The following is a 17384-nucleotide window of genomic DNA, read 5'->3' on the forward strand; positions in this document are numbered from 1 at the left end:
CCTGGGCTTATAATTTCTAATTATAAGTTTGGAATCGCCAACCCGCATTGAGCAAGCGTGGTGATTAATGCTCAAACCTTCTCCGTGCAAAAAGAGGCCTTTGGTCCAGCAGTGGCCACTCATAGGATGTTGATATGTATGTGATGTGAAATTGACTAGAAATAATCCCAATCAATCAATCATTTAAAAAAAATCCCCAGAAACAAACCCACCAATCCCATGTTACAACAGCCTGACAAATTATACCCCAGCACCATTTAAGAGCGGGTCTCTAAAAACAACTGCAAACAGCGCTCCTCATTTGGCCAAAGCGTTTTAATTTCTCAACGTATCGAGCATTTGTCGGATACCGGCCAACGATAACATCGAGAGCGGACGCCTTTAGCTAGTATTTAAAAGAGGACTCTAGTAAATGAAGTGCTTTGCTTTTTTTTACTACCATTTTCTTCTATTGCATGTCGCAGTGGTTAAATGTAACTAAGGTTCAATTTTGCTTGTCTGTAATTCAGTATTTATTGTTTGTAGTTCGTTCCTTGCTTTTGAAAGTGGAATACATATTTTATGTCACCTTCCCTTCACTCTTCCACAAGGTGTTACAATAGGGATGATGAGGGTATGAAAACTTAAATCTATTTAGGCCGTCAGTTAGGTAACGAAAAAATATTAGACATGTAGGTACCTATTTTTTTTTATTTTGACACTAGGAAAGCCGGCGTACCCCGTTTCTCCAACAATTTTCCCTGTTTTCCTGCTTTTCTCAATTTTTTTTCCTAAATTTTCTTTGCTATAAACCTCAAAAATATCTATTCCATAAACTATTTTAATAGAAATCATGCAACGTCACGCCTTTTATCTCCGAAGGGGTAGGCAGTGGTGCTCATTATGGCACGTAATGCCGCTATACAATGTATACCAACTTTTCTCCATTTGTGCTCGAAGTCCCATGTAATAGGGGATGAGCCTATTGCCATATACTGGGCACACTTTAATAGAAAATAACTCAAAATAACGCAAATATAGAGTCACCATTACAAAATCAATACATGTCATTAAAACTAGTGACGACAATTTGTACCAATGCAATGCTGTTACGAGTACTAATATTTTAAAATCGAACACGTGTTAATGTAGTTCACAGACAGGTACAATCGGCCAAATGATTCGTGACCGGCTAAATTATACAACAATAGTAAATATGCATTTGTAAGTTTTTCAAGGTAATGTGTCAAGTGAAAATGATCTTGAACGTATTTTATAAGAAAACTGAAGTCTTAGATTAGGAAAAGAAGTTAAATAAACATTGACTTGACTCTACTCTCTAAAGTGGTTCACAAATACGCACGATGCGTCAGTCAATCAGATAAAGATAACAAACTGATATGAGTAGATTTTTTGTATGAAAAAAAAACTCAATCAATCATCACACTTTTGTAATCTTCAAACACAACACTACTTCCATTAAAGCCGTGACAGATATTTTTAGAACACCTTATATAATATAACACCACGTGCTCAGAACTTACAAATTGACAACACTAACAAACAATACAATAACATCATTGATTAACCAGTACACCAAACGATTTTCCCGATAGTACATTTATACGTTTATTTGAAACTGCAACGCAGCAAGTATTAAATCATTTTCACGCATACTGAATATTAATATACCGTTCATACTAGCAGGGGGTGCTATGGTGTCCCATTATCTGATCTCTGCGATAAGTTAACGCTGTATAAGATTTTATTACCCTTTTGTTTCCAGTTTATCTCATCCATTTCGTACTTTAGAGTTGGTTTTGCATTTTCCGGCAATGTTTGTGTGTGTTTGGTTTATTTCAAACTTACTTGTTGGGTATACGGGTGATAATAGTGACTGGGTTACGAGCTCAATTGACTAATTGTACTATTCTAGTCAGATTTTGAAACTGAAATTTTTATTTTAAAAGAATATATCTTTGGATGTTTGTCCGTGAATCACGCTGAAACTACTGAAGGGATTTTGATGAAATTTGGTATAAAAACAGGGTATGAGCTCACTTTGGTCATAGGATACTTTTTATCCTATAAGTTTGAGCTGTAGAAGCTATAATAATACAATGATGAATTCTGACTAAAACATAATTATATTTAGATACAGCTAATGGTTGAGTCAAAATACATTTTCTTGGAACATTATTTCTAGTATATTAAGAGTTCATTCTAGTACGACCTACAATTTAATAAATTCTATAGAACAATATGAAAATATTTATACGTAAATATTCTTCGGATTCGGTATTAGAAAAAGTTTTCGCAGATTGTATGAACAAAGGCTAGACGCTATTGTTACTATGACCTTTATAAGTTTTCATACTTAATTACAAATGTTATATTGTTCTGTTCAATATATTTTTAGAATGAAATAAAAACAATTTATTTTACTTTTCGAGATTTTCAATTAGTTGAAAGAAATAAAGCAACATTTTGTTTACAAAATTATGTTTTAATCATAATTACATTTTTAAACACGAGTGTCTTTGAAGGTCGAATTCGAAAACATAGAACAGTGTTCCATTAAAACAAAAACAATATTATGAAATCGTTTTAAACTAAAATATGACGCATCACACAAAATATTTACACTTCGATGCACACTTAAGACAAACATCACTATTCTTTACTTTTCACTTTTTGCCATAATTATGTTGTGGATACACCCCAACACCAGAATACGCAGTAGGATATCCAGGATACTGGCTCCCATATCCACTCAAACCAGCTCTCGGATACCCAGCTCCTTGGACCGGCAAAATATTAGTTCCATACCCGTGGTGCAAACTCTGAGCATAAACTTCAATAGCAAACTTGTACCCTCGCAAAATTGATGGACTTTTCAATGCAATGGTAACAGTTTTACTCCCGATTCCACCAGCTTCTATATAAGATATGCCATCCTTCTCTGGCCGCAGATCTGTGATGTACACTGCATCTATCAGCTCGTGGTTTGGCGTACTGATCAGCACATCGTCTTCCCTCTGCCATAAAGCTGGGTTCGCAGTCTTAATAGCACTGTAGATTTTCTTCGAATACGGTGTTGCAAATCCTAGCATTATATCATTGGATTCCACTGAAGTTAAATATACTAACGATAATACTAAAGCAACTTTGAAATACATTTTTGATAATGATGGAAATTTTAATACTGATAACAATACGGCTATAAGAGAACAAATAAATGTATCAGGAGAAGTTACTGCTATATATATTGTAGGCAAATTAGCACAAATGTCGTATCTTCTTGTTCACGATAATTTACACATTTCTTTAAATGGATCATTCGTATGTGTGTTATAAGGAAATTGCGTCACTTCATTTTAAACGTGCTAAATCATATTTGTATTGTCGTTCTGAGTAATAGTATCTTGCATAACAACTATTGTTTACTACTCTACCATTCATAGATATTGTTTGTTTTGCTACTTCTGTATATTATGTTTGTTCAATCACATTTTAATTGATATTAGAATCATTTTTAGTTTCATCTTTGCCCGAATCAATCGCCAAATGGGTTTTAGGATTGTCATTTATAATTATATTACCCTTGTCAGTATCACGTGTCACGATTTCTTCATCGGAAATCCTGACTCAAGCGCCAAGTGGATAAAGGGGAATGCATTGGAACCAGCTGTTTGGATGAGATCTGATACCTTAACCGTAAATTGTACTGGAAACGATGTGATAAGTGCTATACGTATTATGGATTTAGTACCTGAGAAATTGAGCCAAGCACGTGTGAAGTCTGGTGGGATCGGATCCAAGTCTGTGGTGCTTGAGTTGCACAGTTCGGGGTATGAAGAACTGCAATTTGTTGTTCGAATGTTTGCGTTTCCAAGTTCTTTGCGACATCGGTATAAGACATTTTAAGTGTTTGTGATTGTGCTGTGTTATACGAAGTATCATGATGATTTAAGTTTAGTTTTTTTCTATTATGATTTGTCACTACTTTGATTTGATTAGCATCTTTTACGTGTAACGAGTTTTCCAAATCTCATATTTCTAGTGAATTAACTTATTGTGAAACTGTTTTTAAAGGTAATGTACTTTAATTATGGAACTTTAGGATTCTGAGAAATAGTTTGTAAAGTAAAAAAATAAATTTGGTAAATTCTTTTCGTTTTAATTTTATAGTGAATAATTGCTTCATGTAATATTTTGTGAATTCAAATGTGTTGTTTTATTACTGTTACCTTGTATAATGCAGTAATTACTTTACAATTTTGATAGCAAAAATATCGCACACGACATACAAATTCACTACCTTCATCAGAATATTCTTATATCACATTTTCCTCCTAACATCCTCTATCGAACGATTGTAAGAATAATCTACACAAAACTAGGCATAAGATATGATTTATTATGTTTGCTTGTCTCCAACTGATACATATACTCCAGCAAAATAAAGATGTGTTATTCAGCTACTGTGACTCTAAATAACCCGTAGCTTTTGTATTTTGGACCGTAACAATAAAATAAATGTACGCGGGCGAGTGAAAATTCCAGAAAATTCCCTGTTTTCAATGCAATGGTTTTTTATATGGAGAGAAAAGGGGTTTCTTTATGATTCTCTTAGTCCGTTAGTGTCTTAACAGTCGTGTTGTGTTTGGCTTTTGTTAAGGGAGTTTTGCGTGATATTTTTCGGTCTCCTGTCCGTCACTTTGACGAAGGATTATTAGGTACCATACTCAGTATACGGGGTCAGTCATTCAGATGTGAGTTGTGCTTTTTGAATAGGACTGTTTCGTATTGTTAGGGAATGTTTCTTAAGACAGTTTTTTTTTTTGAGGAATGTATGGAGATCGAGTTTTTCTTTATGGAGATGTCAGGTTAGGTAGTTTTTGTAACGTCTTTCTTTAGTTATGAAAGTGATATGTAAATTGTAGGTACTATTTTTGAAAGTTGTTTAAATACCTTTTTTGATAGGTCGATTGACTACAAATGCAACTATTAAGCAAGTGGTATCGAGTACGGTTCTAAAGACGACATGCACGATAGTATTGAATTTTTGGAACAAATAAATCAATCATTGAGCTCAATTATTCCATGCAATGAACGCTATTAATAATTTACTTACCCAACTTCTTAATTAAACTCAAGACTTTGTACTCAGTACGCACGTTTACTACAGTAGAGTAATAATACAGAAACAAAGAATGACATCACAATACAGTATTTACAGTTGGCTTAAAAATAAATAATGTGCATATCAATGGACTCGACTCAATACATTTGTGATATTAAATCGATAAATCAAGGATGTTCTAAGCACCACATTAACTTTGATGCTAACCCAAATATTATTTGTATAGAGTTGGTAATACCACTTCAAACATTTTTATAGATAAAAGAAACTTAAGATGTTTGTTGAAGAAGTTTTACGAAAAATGTTTAATTTACGTGAGTTAACTGGGATTTTTAGTTAATTTAGTGTATCTCATGATAGTTATTATAGAAGATATGGTTATTCTCAGTTACAATAATTATGTACTTGGTTCTTACGATACCGTCACCTACCATCTGTCGTTTAAGCCATCTCCACATGGTTAAAGCTACTTAACTCCTCATGTAGAGGTAACCCATAGTTCAGCAGTGGATTCACGAGCCTGCAATATAATTATTACGATAGCCTAATAATTTTATTATTTTTACAACATTAATTTTATTACCTCTTCGGTCCTACGAATCGAGCCCTGAATGACTACAACGAATAAAATAATTTGAGTAAGTACACACAAAGCACACAGTACAGTCAACTCAACTGTAAACCGATTCAAAACCAACTTCATCTTTATCACATTAGCAACTAGATTGAATTTAGAATGTTACATTTACCATAGCTTGACACAAGCTGCACATCAAACTACTCCAATCAGCCTTTTTATTGATAGACTTTCAACTTTATATCTCCTGTTATAAAATTGAAAGTCGTTTGTAGGTATTAGTGGAGGTTGATGTGCGGCGTTGAACTAAGGTTAGCGTTTAGCATCGTGTAAACAGCAGGTGAAGTAACAAATAATTTAGTTCACACTAAGTTGCAGCTTACAAAGAGAACGCCGAGGGCTACCTTCCACACTTCAGTAGAAGTTTGTAAGGAAGTTACGTAGTTAGATTTCTGAGTATGTTAAGATAAATACACCGACGTTGATTATGTTATAATAGCATTTCGTGTTATGCTTGTGTTTCTGTGAAGTTGGAAGAGTTGTAAATGTATTACATATTTTCTCCTGCTACTCTACAATCGCCGCGTCGTGTGTCGCGGAATGCTGCTCATGAATATGAGCCTCTAGCATGGCTTTTTTTTTTTTTTAAACTAGACGAGGAACTCGACTAGTTTCAAGCCATGCTAGAGTTACGTGAGTAAGCCGATAACATATAATAATTAATATTTTCTCCTTTTTTTAGGGGGGAAAATCATCCAATGACTTCTCCAGCCTTGGACGAGGAGAGAGGGAGTGTCAGACTCTTACTGACTAAAAACCACCCCGTTCCTACTCCTGCTTTTCTAACCGGAGTCCCGGTAAACCCGCTAGGTAGTCCGCAGCTCCGGATACATATTTTGTGAATGCTGAAGAAAAAATTTAGATACTATTGCGTTGTTCCAGGCACAATTTTGACTCCCTTGTCAATAATCTACGTCAGCCTATTCCCGACTAATGCTTCATATAATATAATATGTTCTTCCAATGTTACGTCACCAAGTTTAATTTTGATATTTTAACTGCAGATTATTATTTAGACAGAGTTTTATCTCAACTACAAAAATACTGTTTGATTGGGGCAGTGGCTGGGCAACTGGTTGTTGTGTAACGTGTAGCGGTATCAATGGAGCAACTCTTTGTGTGATCCACAAATTGTTGTTTCGGGTCTATATATCATGTGAACCTTTTATTTTTGTAAACGCACTCACGTCACAGGTGAAAATCTGACATTTAAATAAGAGAAAATATAGAGTTACATTCTCTCTGACTATTGCACCAAACAGTAACCAAAGAATATTATAACAACAGCTCTATACACTTCCATAACCAATCCAAACGCGAGTGATATTTTTATTTCCACTGTATTCAAGGGATTGCCAAGCGGCATGTTATTGCACCCCACTGGGGGGGCTCACAAATGTACAAATATAAAAATATTTCCACTACCCCTACTGTTTTGGAAGTTAATTCGTTTTTCCGAATCTGTCTTATTCTTATTTGTTGTTGGGTCCTTGCCAACTGTATGTGAACGGGGTGTCGCTGTGTTGTGTTTAAATAAATCTTCTTTAGTTGTTCGTTCACGCCCTTTTTTCTTTGTAAATGAAGTGGGTTCGGTGTTGGTCGTGTTCGTGAGTTATTCTCTACTATATTGACGTTTGTTCTGGAATTTTTGGCGATAGTGTTCTGTTAATATTTCTTTTGTTGGGAAACCTAGAGCTATGGGTGTTTATAAGATGAATGGGGTCAGTATTCTCTTATATGGAGTCAATGATGGCAAAAATGCAAAAGTATCCATGTAGTAATTTAGGGAATAAATTCAAAGAATAATGACAACAGTTTTTTTAAAAATTCTAATGGCCTATCGACGATTCTAAAGTAAATAGTTTATTGTAGAACTTACGGGAACCCCTCATTAGGAAGAGATCGTTGTTAACAATTAATATAACTTATGATGACTATTACATTGACGATTTCTTATGGTGGGTGGTTCTTCAAGTGGGCCGTGAGCATTCTTGCCACCATCATGGTATACGAAAAAATATATAATTATTTCCAATTTCAAACCTCGAACAGAAGAAATCACTATGACAAATTCCCTTCAATTCCACAAATCCCACATTTCTACATACTAACAAAAAATCCCACAAACCTACTATCACAAATAAAAAGAAAGCCATAAAAATATTTACACCATAATACAGTACCACATAAACTGTCTCAATCAAGCTAATAAGCCGAATCCTGGCATCGGGAGCGACCACATAAATCACTATAGCACATAGAATACAACTGCGGATGAAAAATAACTCTTACATACAAATATTAGATTTATGATATTTGTACACTACTGACGAATGGCTTCTTTGTGTTGTGAATAGAGGATCACTGGATATAGCTTGGATGCTTATGTATTGTATGTTTAGGGGGAATTTCTATCAGAGATGTACTTTGTAGCTATGCTGAGAAGATGTAATAGCTAAGCTATGAAAATATCCGGAGCTGCGGACTACCTAGCGGGTTTATCGGAGCTCCGACTCGAAAAGCAGGAGTAGGAACGGGGTGGTTTTAAGTCAGTAAGAGTTTGATACTCCCTCTCACCCCGCCCAAGGCGGGAGAAGTCGTAGGATGATTATTAACCATTAAAAAAAAATGGGTGCGGAGGTGTAATAGCTAAGTTGTGAAACTATTGTGACCATTTCCTCTGGTTCTTAGCTATGTAGCGGTACGAGTAAGATGTTCTATGAAGATGCGTCGCTGCAAAGTAACTGCTGTAGGTATTCTGCTCTGTACAGCACATAGCTCCACCACTTGCGACCATCTCCGACCTCGTATCTTTCCAAAATAAAAAACATAATATCTTAGTTGAACTCGTTTCCACCAATGCTAAGCTATGTGTACCAATGAATATGATTTTGGAAGCCTAACACATCCACAGCAACGTAACATAGCATATCTCCGGGTGGAAAAGCATTCATAAGCGTGATATTAAAGCTAAATAGATTTTTAAAGCATTTACTAACGTGTTTTCCTTTGTTCTATACCTACCAGTATCACGTAGATGCTTTGGTACTGGATACTTGATATTAAAAACGTTTACATGAGTTTCTTCGAAGAAGAAAAGCCTTTGTGAGTCTTAATCGATTTAATAGAGGCCAAAAAAGCAAGTGGATTTTTTTTGTATGTTTTAAGCCGGTAAACGAGCTGACGGATCACCTGATGCTAAGCAATCGCCGCCGCTTATGGACATCCGAAACACCAGAGGCGTTACAAGTGCGTTGCCGGTCTTTAGGGGTTTAAGGAATTTAAGGGTTGTTGGGGAATCAGGGATTGGGAAGGTTGGGAGAAAAGGTATTTTTTTTATTGATGGCAAACCTACAAATTAGTCACCTGATGGTAAGCGATCAGCGCCGCCCATGGACCCAATTGGGCCTACGGTAAACTCACACAACTTAAGCGTTGTTTCACTTACAAATAACAAATAAGTCATACTTGAAAGAGATGCGAAATGTTTAATGAACTAAGAAATAACCAGACAAAAAAGAAGTCTTTAATACAATAAACGAGATATAAGAAAACAAGTCTGCAGGTTACAGAAGTGAATTCATAATAAACACATACATTTTCCTAATGAAAAATCTCTACCAATTAATTATCATTACTTAGTTCCTCTGCATAAGCTTTCCAATTAAAAATTAATAAGAATTTTATTAAAAAGAACAAAAGCAACGAGATTTCACTTGGATATTTATAATTATAATGACGTCATAATTTCTTCCTTGAGTCATAATTATGTTGCTTTAGAAAAAGTACATTGTGAAATAAACGGAGACATTTCTGCTTTAGATGAGAATTTCTAAGGAGACAACAGTAATTTAGTTGTTACTCTTAATTACTTGGTTTGTCGTTTACGCTGTACTTCTGAGGACAACTGTTGGACAATTTTATTATTGCCGTAGAGAATATGTGAATGACCGGTGAAAATTAGGTCTATAATAAACATTTTCATAATGAAGCTAAGGACGCTGACTGGTTGGTCGAGTGGTCGCAAGTGCGACTGTCGAACAAGGGGTCTTGGGTTCGATTCCCGGGTCGGGCAATGTATTGCTATTTTCGGTTTTCCAAAACTTTATTTGCGCATCTTCCTAGCGCCACTAATAGCTTAGTATAAATGGAATCGGTTACATAGTTTCACAGCTTAGCTATTACATCTTCGTAGCGTAGCTACATAGCACATCTCTGATGGAAAAGCACCGTTTTCCACGAATTGTTTTTCTTTGACTTAAAAGAAAAGCTAAATAATGCAAAGGACAAGGATTTTGTTTAAAACAAACAAAAAAAAATCCTTGTCACAATTCTCGAATAGAAGAAAATAGATTCCTCAAATAAAAAACAAACTTCCGAATATATGTCAAGGTGAAAATTATACCAGAAAAAAAAGTTGGTTAAAAGAAATTCCCGTTCGCTGTCACTCATATTGCTATCAAAGAGAATTTGTTCTTAGCTCTACAAATCAAAATATCAAAGGGGTGTCACTCAACCGTTTTATAATATACACTGCCACGCCACGTTCCCCGTATATCATTTTGTCATTTTTTTTTAAGTACAACCCTTAAGGATGATTGGTGTGACAGGTACAGGTGTTAAGAATGGTGTTAATGTTATAATTTGGACACTATTTGTGAGATTTGAAGTAATATTTGCTTTTTCGAAGTATGTATTGTCGGTTTTACTAAAGTAGTAAAGGAAAATAATTCTATAGGTATCATAGTGTGCGTACTAAACTGAGTCAACGGCCGATTTCAAGGACTTTGATTTAAAAATAATTATTTACCATATATTTTTAGCCACATGTTATCATGTGGCTAAAAATGGCCAACCCATTATTGTCTTGGATTATATTTGGAATTTTCCTTTAGAATTTTTTCAACAATAGCTCGTCTTGTCGTCTCTCGAGCATCTATCTTCACTGATGGACGGATTTTTATTTGTTGACATTTTTAAAGTACCTAATAATGGTTTAATTGGAATAAATGATTTGACTTTGACTTCTGTGGCTAATTAAACTATACATATATAGATATCTTGTTATCATAGTGCAATGTTATGTTACTTATACGTATGAGAACGTATTTGGATAAAATTTTGTTATTTCCTATACTTTTGTAGGCGACTACACCAATTTCAACTCCAATAAAAACACCTTTCTATTCTTTCTCGGTATCAGTTACCGTTCCAAAATGGATGAAGCTTTTCTCGCGTTCCACCGAGTACTATCCTTCGCCGGAATTTCAATTTTTGCCAAACAAAACTGGGATTCCAACCGATGGCTGGGATATCAGATTTTCAACTTTATTATTGGCGTACTATGTTTCATTTTCACAACCGGTTTTGTCGTTACCAACGTATCAGATTTTCTTCTGTGTATCCAAGGCGCTTGTATCTGGACAACTGGCGTGATAATGACCATTACTTTGGGAGTTTGTTTGGTATTTAGAAATGAGTTTCGGTTTTTTTTGGAGGAGATGGCCTTTAGAGACCATATGTTGGAGATGCCTTTGATAGACCATATTATGCTGGTGTCTCCTAGAGGTGCAAAGATTGAAGAATTAAGGAATCTGGTTACTGGTTCTCAGGAGAAACTGTTCAAGTATGTTACGATACTACTGAAGTCGTATGTTGCGAGTGTATTCCTGTGTGCGACTCTGTATCTATGCAGTCCCGTGTACGGAATGTTGGTGAGAGAAGACCAGTCTTTGCGTCTTTTGGGTAAGTTTTAAGCTCTTATTTGTTCAATTAAACCAAACATTTTTCATTAGCTGGATTTTGGGTTGGCGCAGTGGCTGGGGAACCAACGTTTAGCGGTGCAACGTGTAGCTGGTTTGATTTCCACACGGAACAAGTTTTTGTGTGATCGTGTCAAATTGTATGTTTGTAACCGCGCCCACGACACAACAGAAAGTCCTAGTGTTTGACAATATTTTATAATAATATAAAAGAAAGAAATATTATTTCACTTTGTGGCATTTAAATAGAAAAAATAAACATCTAGTGTCCTGACTTATAAAATTCCACGTTTTGAGATAAATGAAAGAAACAATTCAGAACTCTTGTCTCAAGCAAATTCGTGGAACTTGGGACAAAAGCCTGTCTATAAGAATCAGAATCAGACGAAAATTGTTAGAAAATTATATTCTTACGAGAAATGTAATCAATAGTAATTTAGATGATTACGATTTGTTCCAGCATTCGACATGTGGTTTCCATGGAGCTTGGAAGATTACACCGTTTATATAATATCGTTCATATTCCATGCCTACGCTGGTTACCTGTGCTGTATTGGTATGTACATAAGGTTGAATTTCCAGTAAACTTTTAGTGGCACTTACGAAGCTACAGTTCAACAAAGTTTTTGCCTTGATTTGTCTGTCAAAGTCAATGTCAAACGTTTATTAGAATTAATCCTTAATTAAGCACTTTTGAAACGTCAAATTGAATTGTTTGTCAGTATGTCCGTCTGTGAAGCTAGGTGCTCGTTCCAAAGTGTAGCTTCGAATGCAGAAGTTTTTAAAAGTTAATTAGTAGATTGGAATATTTATTCTCACCATAATATGTTTTTCATTCACCATTTAAAAGTGGTGTCTAAAAAAGTCACACTGGTACTTGCCGTTGGTAGGTTTCGAACTCGCATCTTAAACCACCGGGCTACTCAGCTTGCCGGAGATAAAAATTATATAATTATGATTTTTTTTTATACCACGACGGTCGCAAGATAACACACAGCCCACCTGATGGTAAGTGTTTACCGTGGCCTATGAACGCTTGCAACACTTGGGGCATTACATGCGCTTTGCCGACCCTAAAATAAAAATAATAAAAAAAATCCCGACTGCCTCATTGGCCGAGTGGTTGCAAGTGCGACTGCCGAGCAAGGGGTCTCGGATTCGATTCCCGGGTCGGGCGAAGTATTACTGGGCTTTTTTCGGTTTTTCGAAAATTTCTCAGTGGTAGCACGGAGTCTGGAAATGTGCCCGGTATATGGCAATAGGCTCGCCACCTATTACATGGGACTTACAACATAAATTGTGAAATGTGGGTGTACATTGACATTATGTGCCATAATGTGCACCTCTGCCTACCCCTTCGGGGATTAAAGGCGTGATGTTATAAAAAAAAATAAGTCACAGACATTGATAAACACGAATTCCTACCGAAACGTGTCTACAGTATACAGTTTATAGAAACGCAGAAGAGATATTGCGCACATCTAAAAGGTCAGACAAAATCTGGACATTTGTCAACGTCAGGAATAAAGTCTTTGTCGGAATCGTTGCTGCGAAATTGGTTCCAGGTTCGACAAGAATTTTCTATTTCTAATATTAACTCGTTTCTACGAATGATTCGAGTGATACAAAGGATCTTTGAATGTGAAATGTTTGGAAATTGTATGGAGACTTGTTGTGTATTACTAGGAATTTTGATTATTTTAATGTCTAATACGTTTAGTGTTAGAATAAGTTGCGGAGTCTTTTTACTTGGGATTCTTTTTGTAATGTCAACTTAGTGTGGGTGTGTGGTTATGATCAGAGTTTTAGGATTAAATTTCTTTAAAATGAATGAAACTAGTATAAATGAAAATTATTTATTTCAAATAGGTCGGAAAGGCACTTTTGAACGTCAAAAAAATATTAAAATGAAGCTATTTGCTTGTCCTTAAGTGTAGATTCCTATGGAGAAGAACGAGCAAGAAACTCTAAAGTTTACTCTTTTGCAATAAGGTTTACAATACAATTCTTGGTTACATCGTTTCATTGGTTCAATTATGTGAGAACAATGTAACACCAGTATTCACAAGAAACATCAATTGGTATTGTAATTATAATAATATTAAGTAGTCTAGGTTTATGTTCACTGTTTTCAACAAGTATTATTAGACATAATATAGAATCTATGTATGAGCGAAATCCAAAATATATCTAGCAGCACACAAAACGGCCGAGAAAATACTTTTAACATCAGAAAGTAGTTTCACAACTTGGAATTTAGACCACCAAACTAATAGAAACTAATACCATTTTCTTCTTCAGCATATCCAGGCCTTCAATGCATAATAATCCTTCTACTAGGCCAACTGATCCGGCAGACAAGGATATTGACGTTTATCCTGCTACACATGAATGAGCTGGTACTGGAAGTGACTGCCGTTCAGGATGAGAGGTGGCAAGATATCTGCACCTTAGTTCTATCGCAATGTGTGGATCATTATGTGAAAATTAAAAGGTAATGTTATTGAGGTCTTTCGTCTGCCTTTTTTATACTTTATATTTGATGGGTCGATGTTTGGCTGCTATCTCGCCTGGTGGTAGACGATGATGCGGTCTACGATGGAGCACGTCTGCCGATAAGCAACTTATTCACTGGGACTTTGAAGACACCTAGTATTTTTTCCCATTTCGGGTTTTAAAATGAAGAGATTACGATATTTGTAAATCTTAGATCTAATTAATTTGTTGTATCTATTAAGATTTTGTCAACCTCCACCACCTCAGGAATTAAGTCACTGAACGTGAAATGTTCGTCTTCGACCTAAAAGTCCTAAACTAAAATTTTTGGTAACATTCACATTTGCCTACAAGATTCCAATATAACGTTTCCAATACATTAGATGATTTTCCCCTCAAAAAAAGCATTTCCAATAACGAATAACTAACAATTGTATATTGAATGTAAATAACTGTTTTTACAGGTTCAGCAATCGCCTCAACGTTATCTGTCGTCCATTCTACCTAACGTTGATATTAGTTGCTATTATGCTAGTATGTATGTGCTCCGTGAAAATAGCAGTATCGGTAAGTAAGATGTACATAGACGCGCTACTTTTAGTGGCGATAGGAAGCGATTTAGTTGCTTGTTTGAACAACTATTTTGTTAGTTTTCAAATCAGTTTATTAGATTTATTGATTGATTTATTAGATGGTTTTTCGTTAGATAACAACCAATTTGGGGAATTGAAAAGCCTTTAACATCGTGTAGCCAAAAATAGATAGACTTACATCTAGTTTTCCTCAACCATTTCTTTTTACTTTTTGACTAACCCATCAAATTAATAGTGAGATTCCACTTTAATATCGTAAAATTGTCCTAAATTAAAATCCTAACAACTATAGTTTACCAAAATTCTCTTATAATATTTATTTGGTCCAAATAAAGAGCAACAGTTGCCATATCGCGCAACTTCGCTGAATCAATAAACTCAGCAACTAAAAGTTGCGAGTCTACTCACTTGATAATTGTAAACTTTACTAATAGATATAATTAAATTTTATCGCCGGGACCCTTTTGTGTAATACTAGTTTGATTTTAGTATTATATTGATTTGAAATATTTCCCATTGGATTCATTTCGTTTGAGGATTTAATTAATTTTGTTTTATTACTTTTTAATCGAATTTCACTTCACTTTCTTATAGTTAGTTCCGGGTGTGTGTTCGTTCTATTCATACGATTGTTTTTAATTGTTTGTATTATTTTTGTTTGTTGTATTGTTTTTTTTTATTTTTCGCGCTACGAGCACTAACTTGGTGGTTAAAGGGGTAAACAATTTATTGAATGATTTTTTTTTCAGAACAAGTTGTCATTGGATACATTTAAATACTATATCCACGAGTTTTGTTTCATTTTGGTGGTTCTCATGTTCTGTTTGATTGGACAGCAAGTTGAGAATGAGGTAAGCAGAGAAACATTGGGAAACATTCACTTATAAAGATAGTAAACATTACTTTTTGTTTGCTTTGCTTCTTTAACACTAATAGAAGAAATAGTGTTCAATATCAACATTTATATTCAAATAATATGAGGATGTGAATATATTGGACTTATGATTACCTAACTTACCTTCGGAGCAGCAACAATATTAGACTTACGATTACCTACTAACTTACTTTCGGAGTTGCGGTCTACCTAGCGGGCTTCCGGGGCCAGCTCGAAAAACAAGAGTAGGAACGAGGTGGTTTTTAGCCAGTAAGAGTCTGAACACGTCCTATAGCCTCGCCTAAAGCGGGAGAAGATATTGCATGATATTTCCCTCTTGAGGTAAAAAAAAAAACTAGAGAAGGCAAGGTTTTTGAAGGGATGATTACTATATCCATATAAAGTAAAATTGTTTAGGAATAAATACGTTTGGTACTGTTTCATAAAATCTATTTTACTTTCACAGTGCGAGGCTCTAGAGAGGGCAGTGACGGAGAAATGGTACATTTTCAATCATAACCACAAGTCCAATATACGGATCTTCAAAATGGCACTGGGACAGCGTATGCCTATCTATATATTCGGCACTATTACTTTGTCTTTACCGACATTTACTTGGGTGAGTATTCAGTACATATATTTTGTCTGCATATTCTACTAGCGACCCGCCCCAGCTTTGCATGGGTGCAATGGTGATATATTTTGCATGTATTACACATATAAACCTTCCTCTTGAATCACTCTATCTATTAAAAAACCGCATCATAATCCGTTGCGTAGTTTTAAAGATTTAAGCATATAAAGGGAAATAGGGACAGAGAAAGCGACTTTGTTTTATACTATGTAGTGATAAAAGTCTTCCGTTACTAAGTGACTGGCTGACAGCTCACATGGAAAACTACTGAACCTAGGAAGCTGAAACTTGTTGGGCAAGGCATGTTTGTTTTCTAAGGAGTGAACAGGAGTACTAAGAGAGTAATTTCCTGAAATTATCTGAAAATTCTGTTATTCTGAATTTTTGCAATTATTTATGCGTTACAAAGTCGTTGTTAAAAGCTAGTAACATTAATGATATCATTTTCCAATTTTAATAAATCAATATTTCTGTCAAGCATGTCTCTCACACGTGAAAAGTCATAATGTTTTGATATTTGTGTTTGTTTTTTTTGCAGTTTATTAAAACTGGAATGTCATTCTTCACACTAGTGATGTCTGTGTTGGAAGAGGAGACTTAGTAGGGAGTGGGATAAAGAGAGTTAATAATTTAGTTATTTGGTAGACATAACTATGTATAATTTTCCTATAATTATTCAATATTAAAATTAAATTAAAAAGTACATGAAACCATATTCAATTGTTTGATTTTGTAATCACACGTTCTTATTTAATAATGCTAATAAATAAAAATGAATGGTTAAAAAAAATGTATTCTAAAACAACCGGAGTTTAATACATTGTGTTCAAATTACATTACATATAACATATACGTTTATTGAAATATATATAAAAAAAAAAAATTAGCGACGCCCAAAATAATCTTCAAAAATTTTGGAGACCCATCCACATTTATTAATCCCCTTATATCCATAACAATAAGGTTTATTTTCCCACTACACATTGACCTGTCCACTCATGCGTGGTTGATGCCATTGCCCGTAATATTTTGAGTAAAATTTTAAAATGATGTATGTACAGGGTGATGGTAATTTTTATGAATTATTAATAGGTTTGTTGCCAACTTGGGTATCGTGGAATGAGTTAAAAGTACTGTAGCACACCCTATAATCGAAAAAAGAATGCTTTTATGGGATGAAAAAAATTTAAAGCGCGTTTTTGGTCCTTTTTGTTGATTTTTTGGTTGAAATCTCGACTTTGCGGGCGACTAAGTTCAAGTTTA

The 17384-nt window shown here is 34.9% G+C and overlaps 2 protein-coding genes across 2 annotated transcripts; one reads left to right on the top strand and one right to left on the bottom strand.

Moving 5' to 3' along the window:
* Positions 1 to 2464: 2464 nt before the first annotated feature.
* LOC118279406 (uncharacterized) lies at positions 2465 to 3471 on the bottom strand. Its single transcript, XM_035599097.2, has one exon. The coding sequence runs from the start codon at positions 3156 to 3158 to the stop codon at positions 2667 to 2669; it is 492 nt and encodes a 163-aa protein (XP_035454990.2). The 5' UTR covers positions 3159 to 3471; the 3' UTR covers positions 2465 to 2666.
* Positions 3472 to 10887: 7416 nt separating this feature from the next.
* Positions 10888 to 16786, top strand: LOC118279094 (uncharacterized). The gene is made up of 7 exons (XM_035598627.2): positions 10888 to 11507; positions 11985 to 12080; positions 13826 to 14018; positions 14485 to 14587; positions 15363 to 15464; positions 15954 to 16106; positions 16660 to 16786. The coding sequence occupies exons 1-7, from the start codon at positions 10979 to 10981 to the stop codon at positions 16720 to 16722; spliced, it is 1239 nt and encodes a 412-aa protein (XP_035454520.2). The 5' UTR covers positions 10888 to 10978; the 3' UTR covers positions 16723 to 16786.
* Positions 16787 to 17384: the final 598 nt, after the last annotated feature.

The sequence above is a fragment of the Spodoptera frugiperda genome, chromosome 14, assembly GCF_023101765.2.
Source record: "Spodoptera frugiperda isolate SF20-4 chromosome 14, AGI-APGP_CSIRO_Sfru_2.0, whole genome shotgun sequence".
In the NCBI taxonomy this organism is placed as follows: Eukaryota; Metazoa; Arthropoda; class Insecta; order Lepidoptera; family Noctuidae; genus Spodoptera; species Spodoptera frugiperda.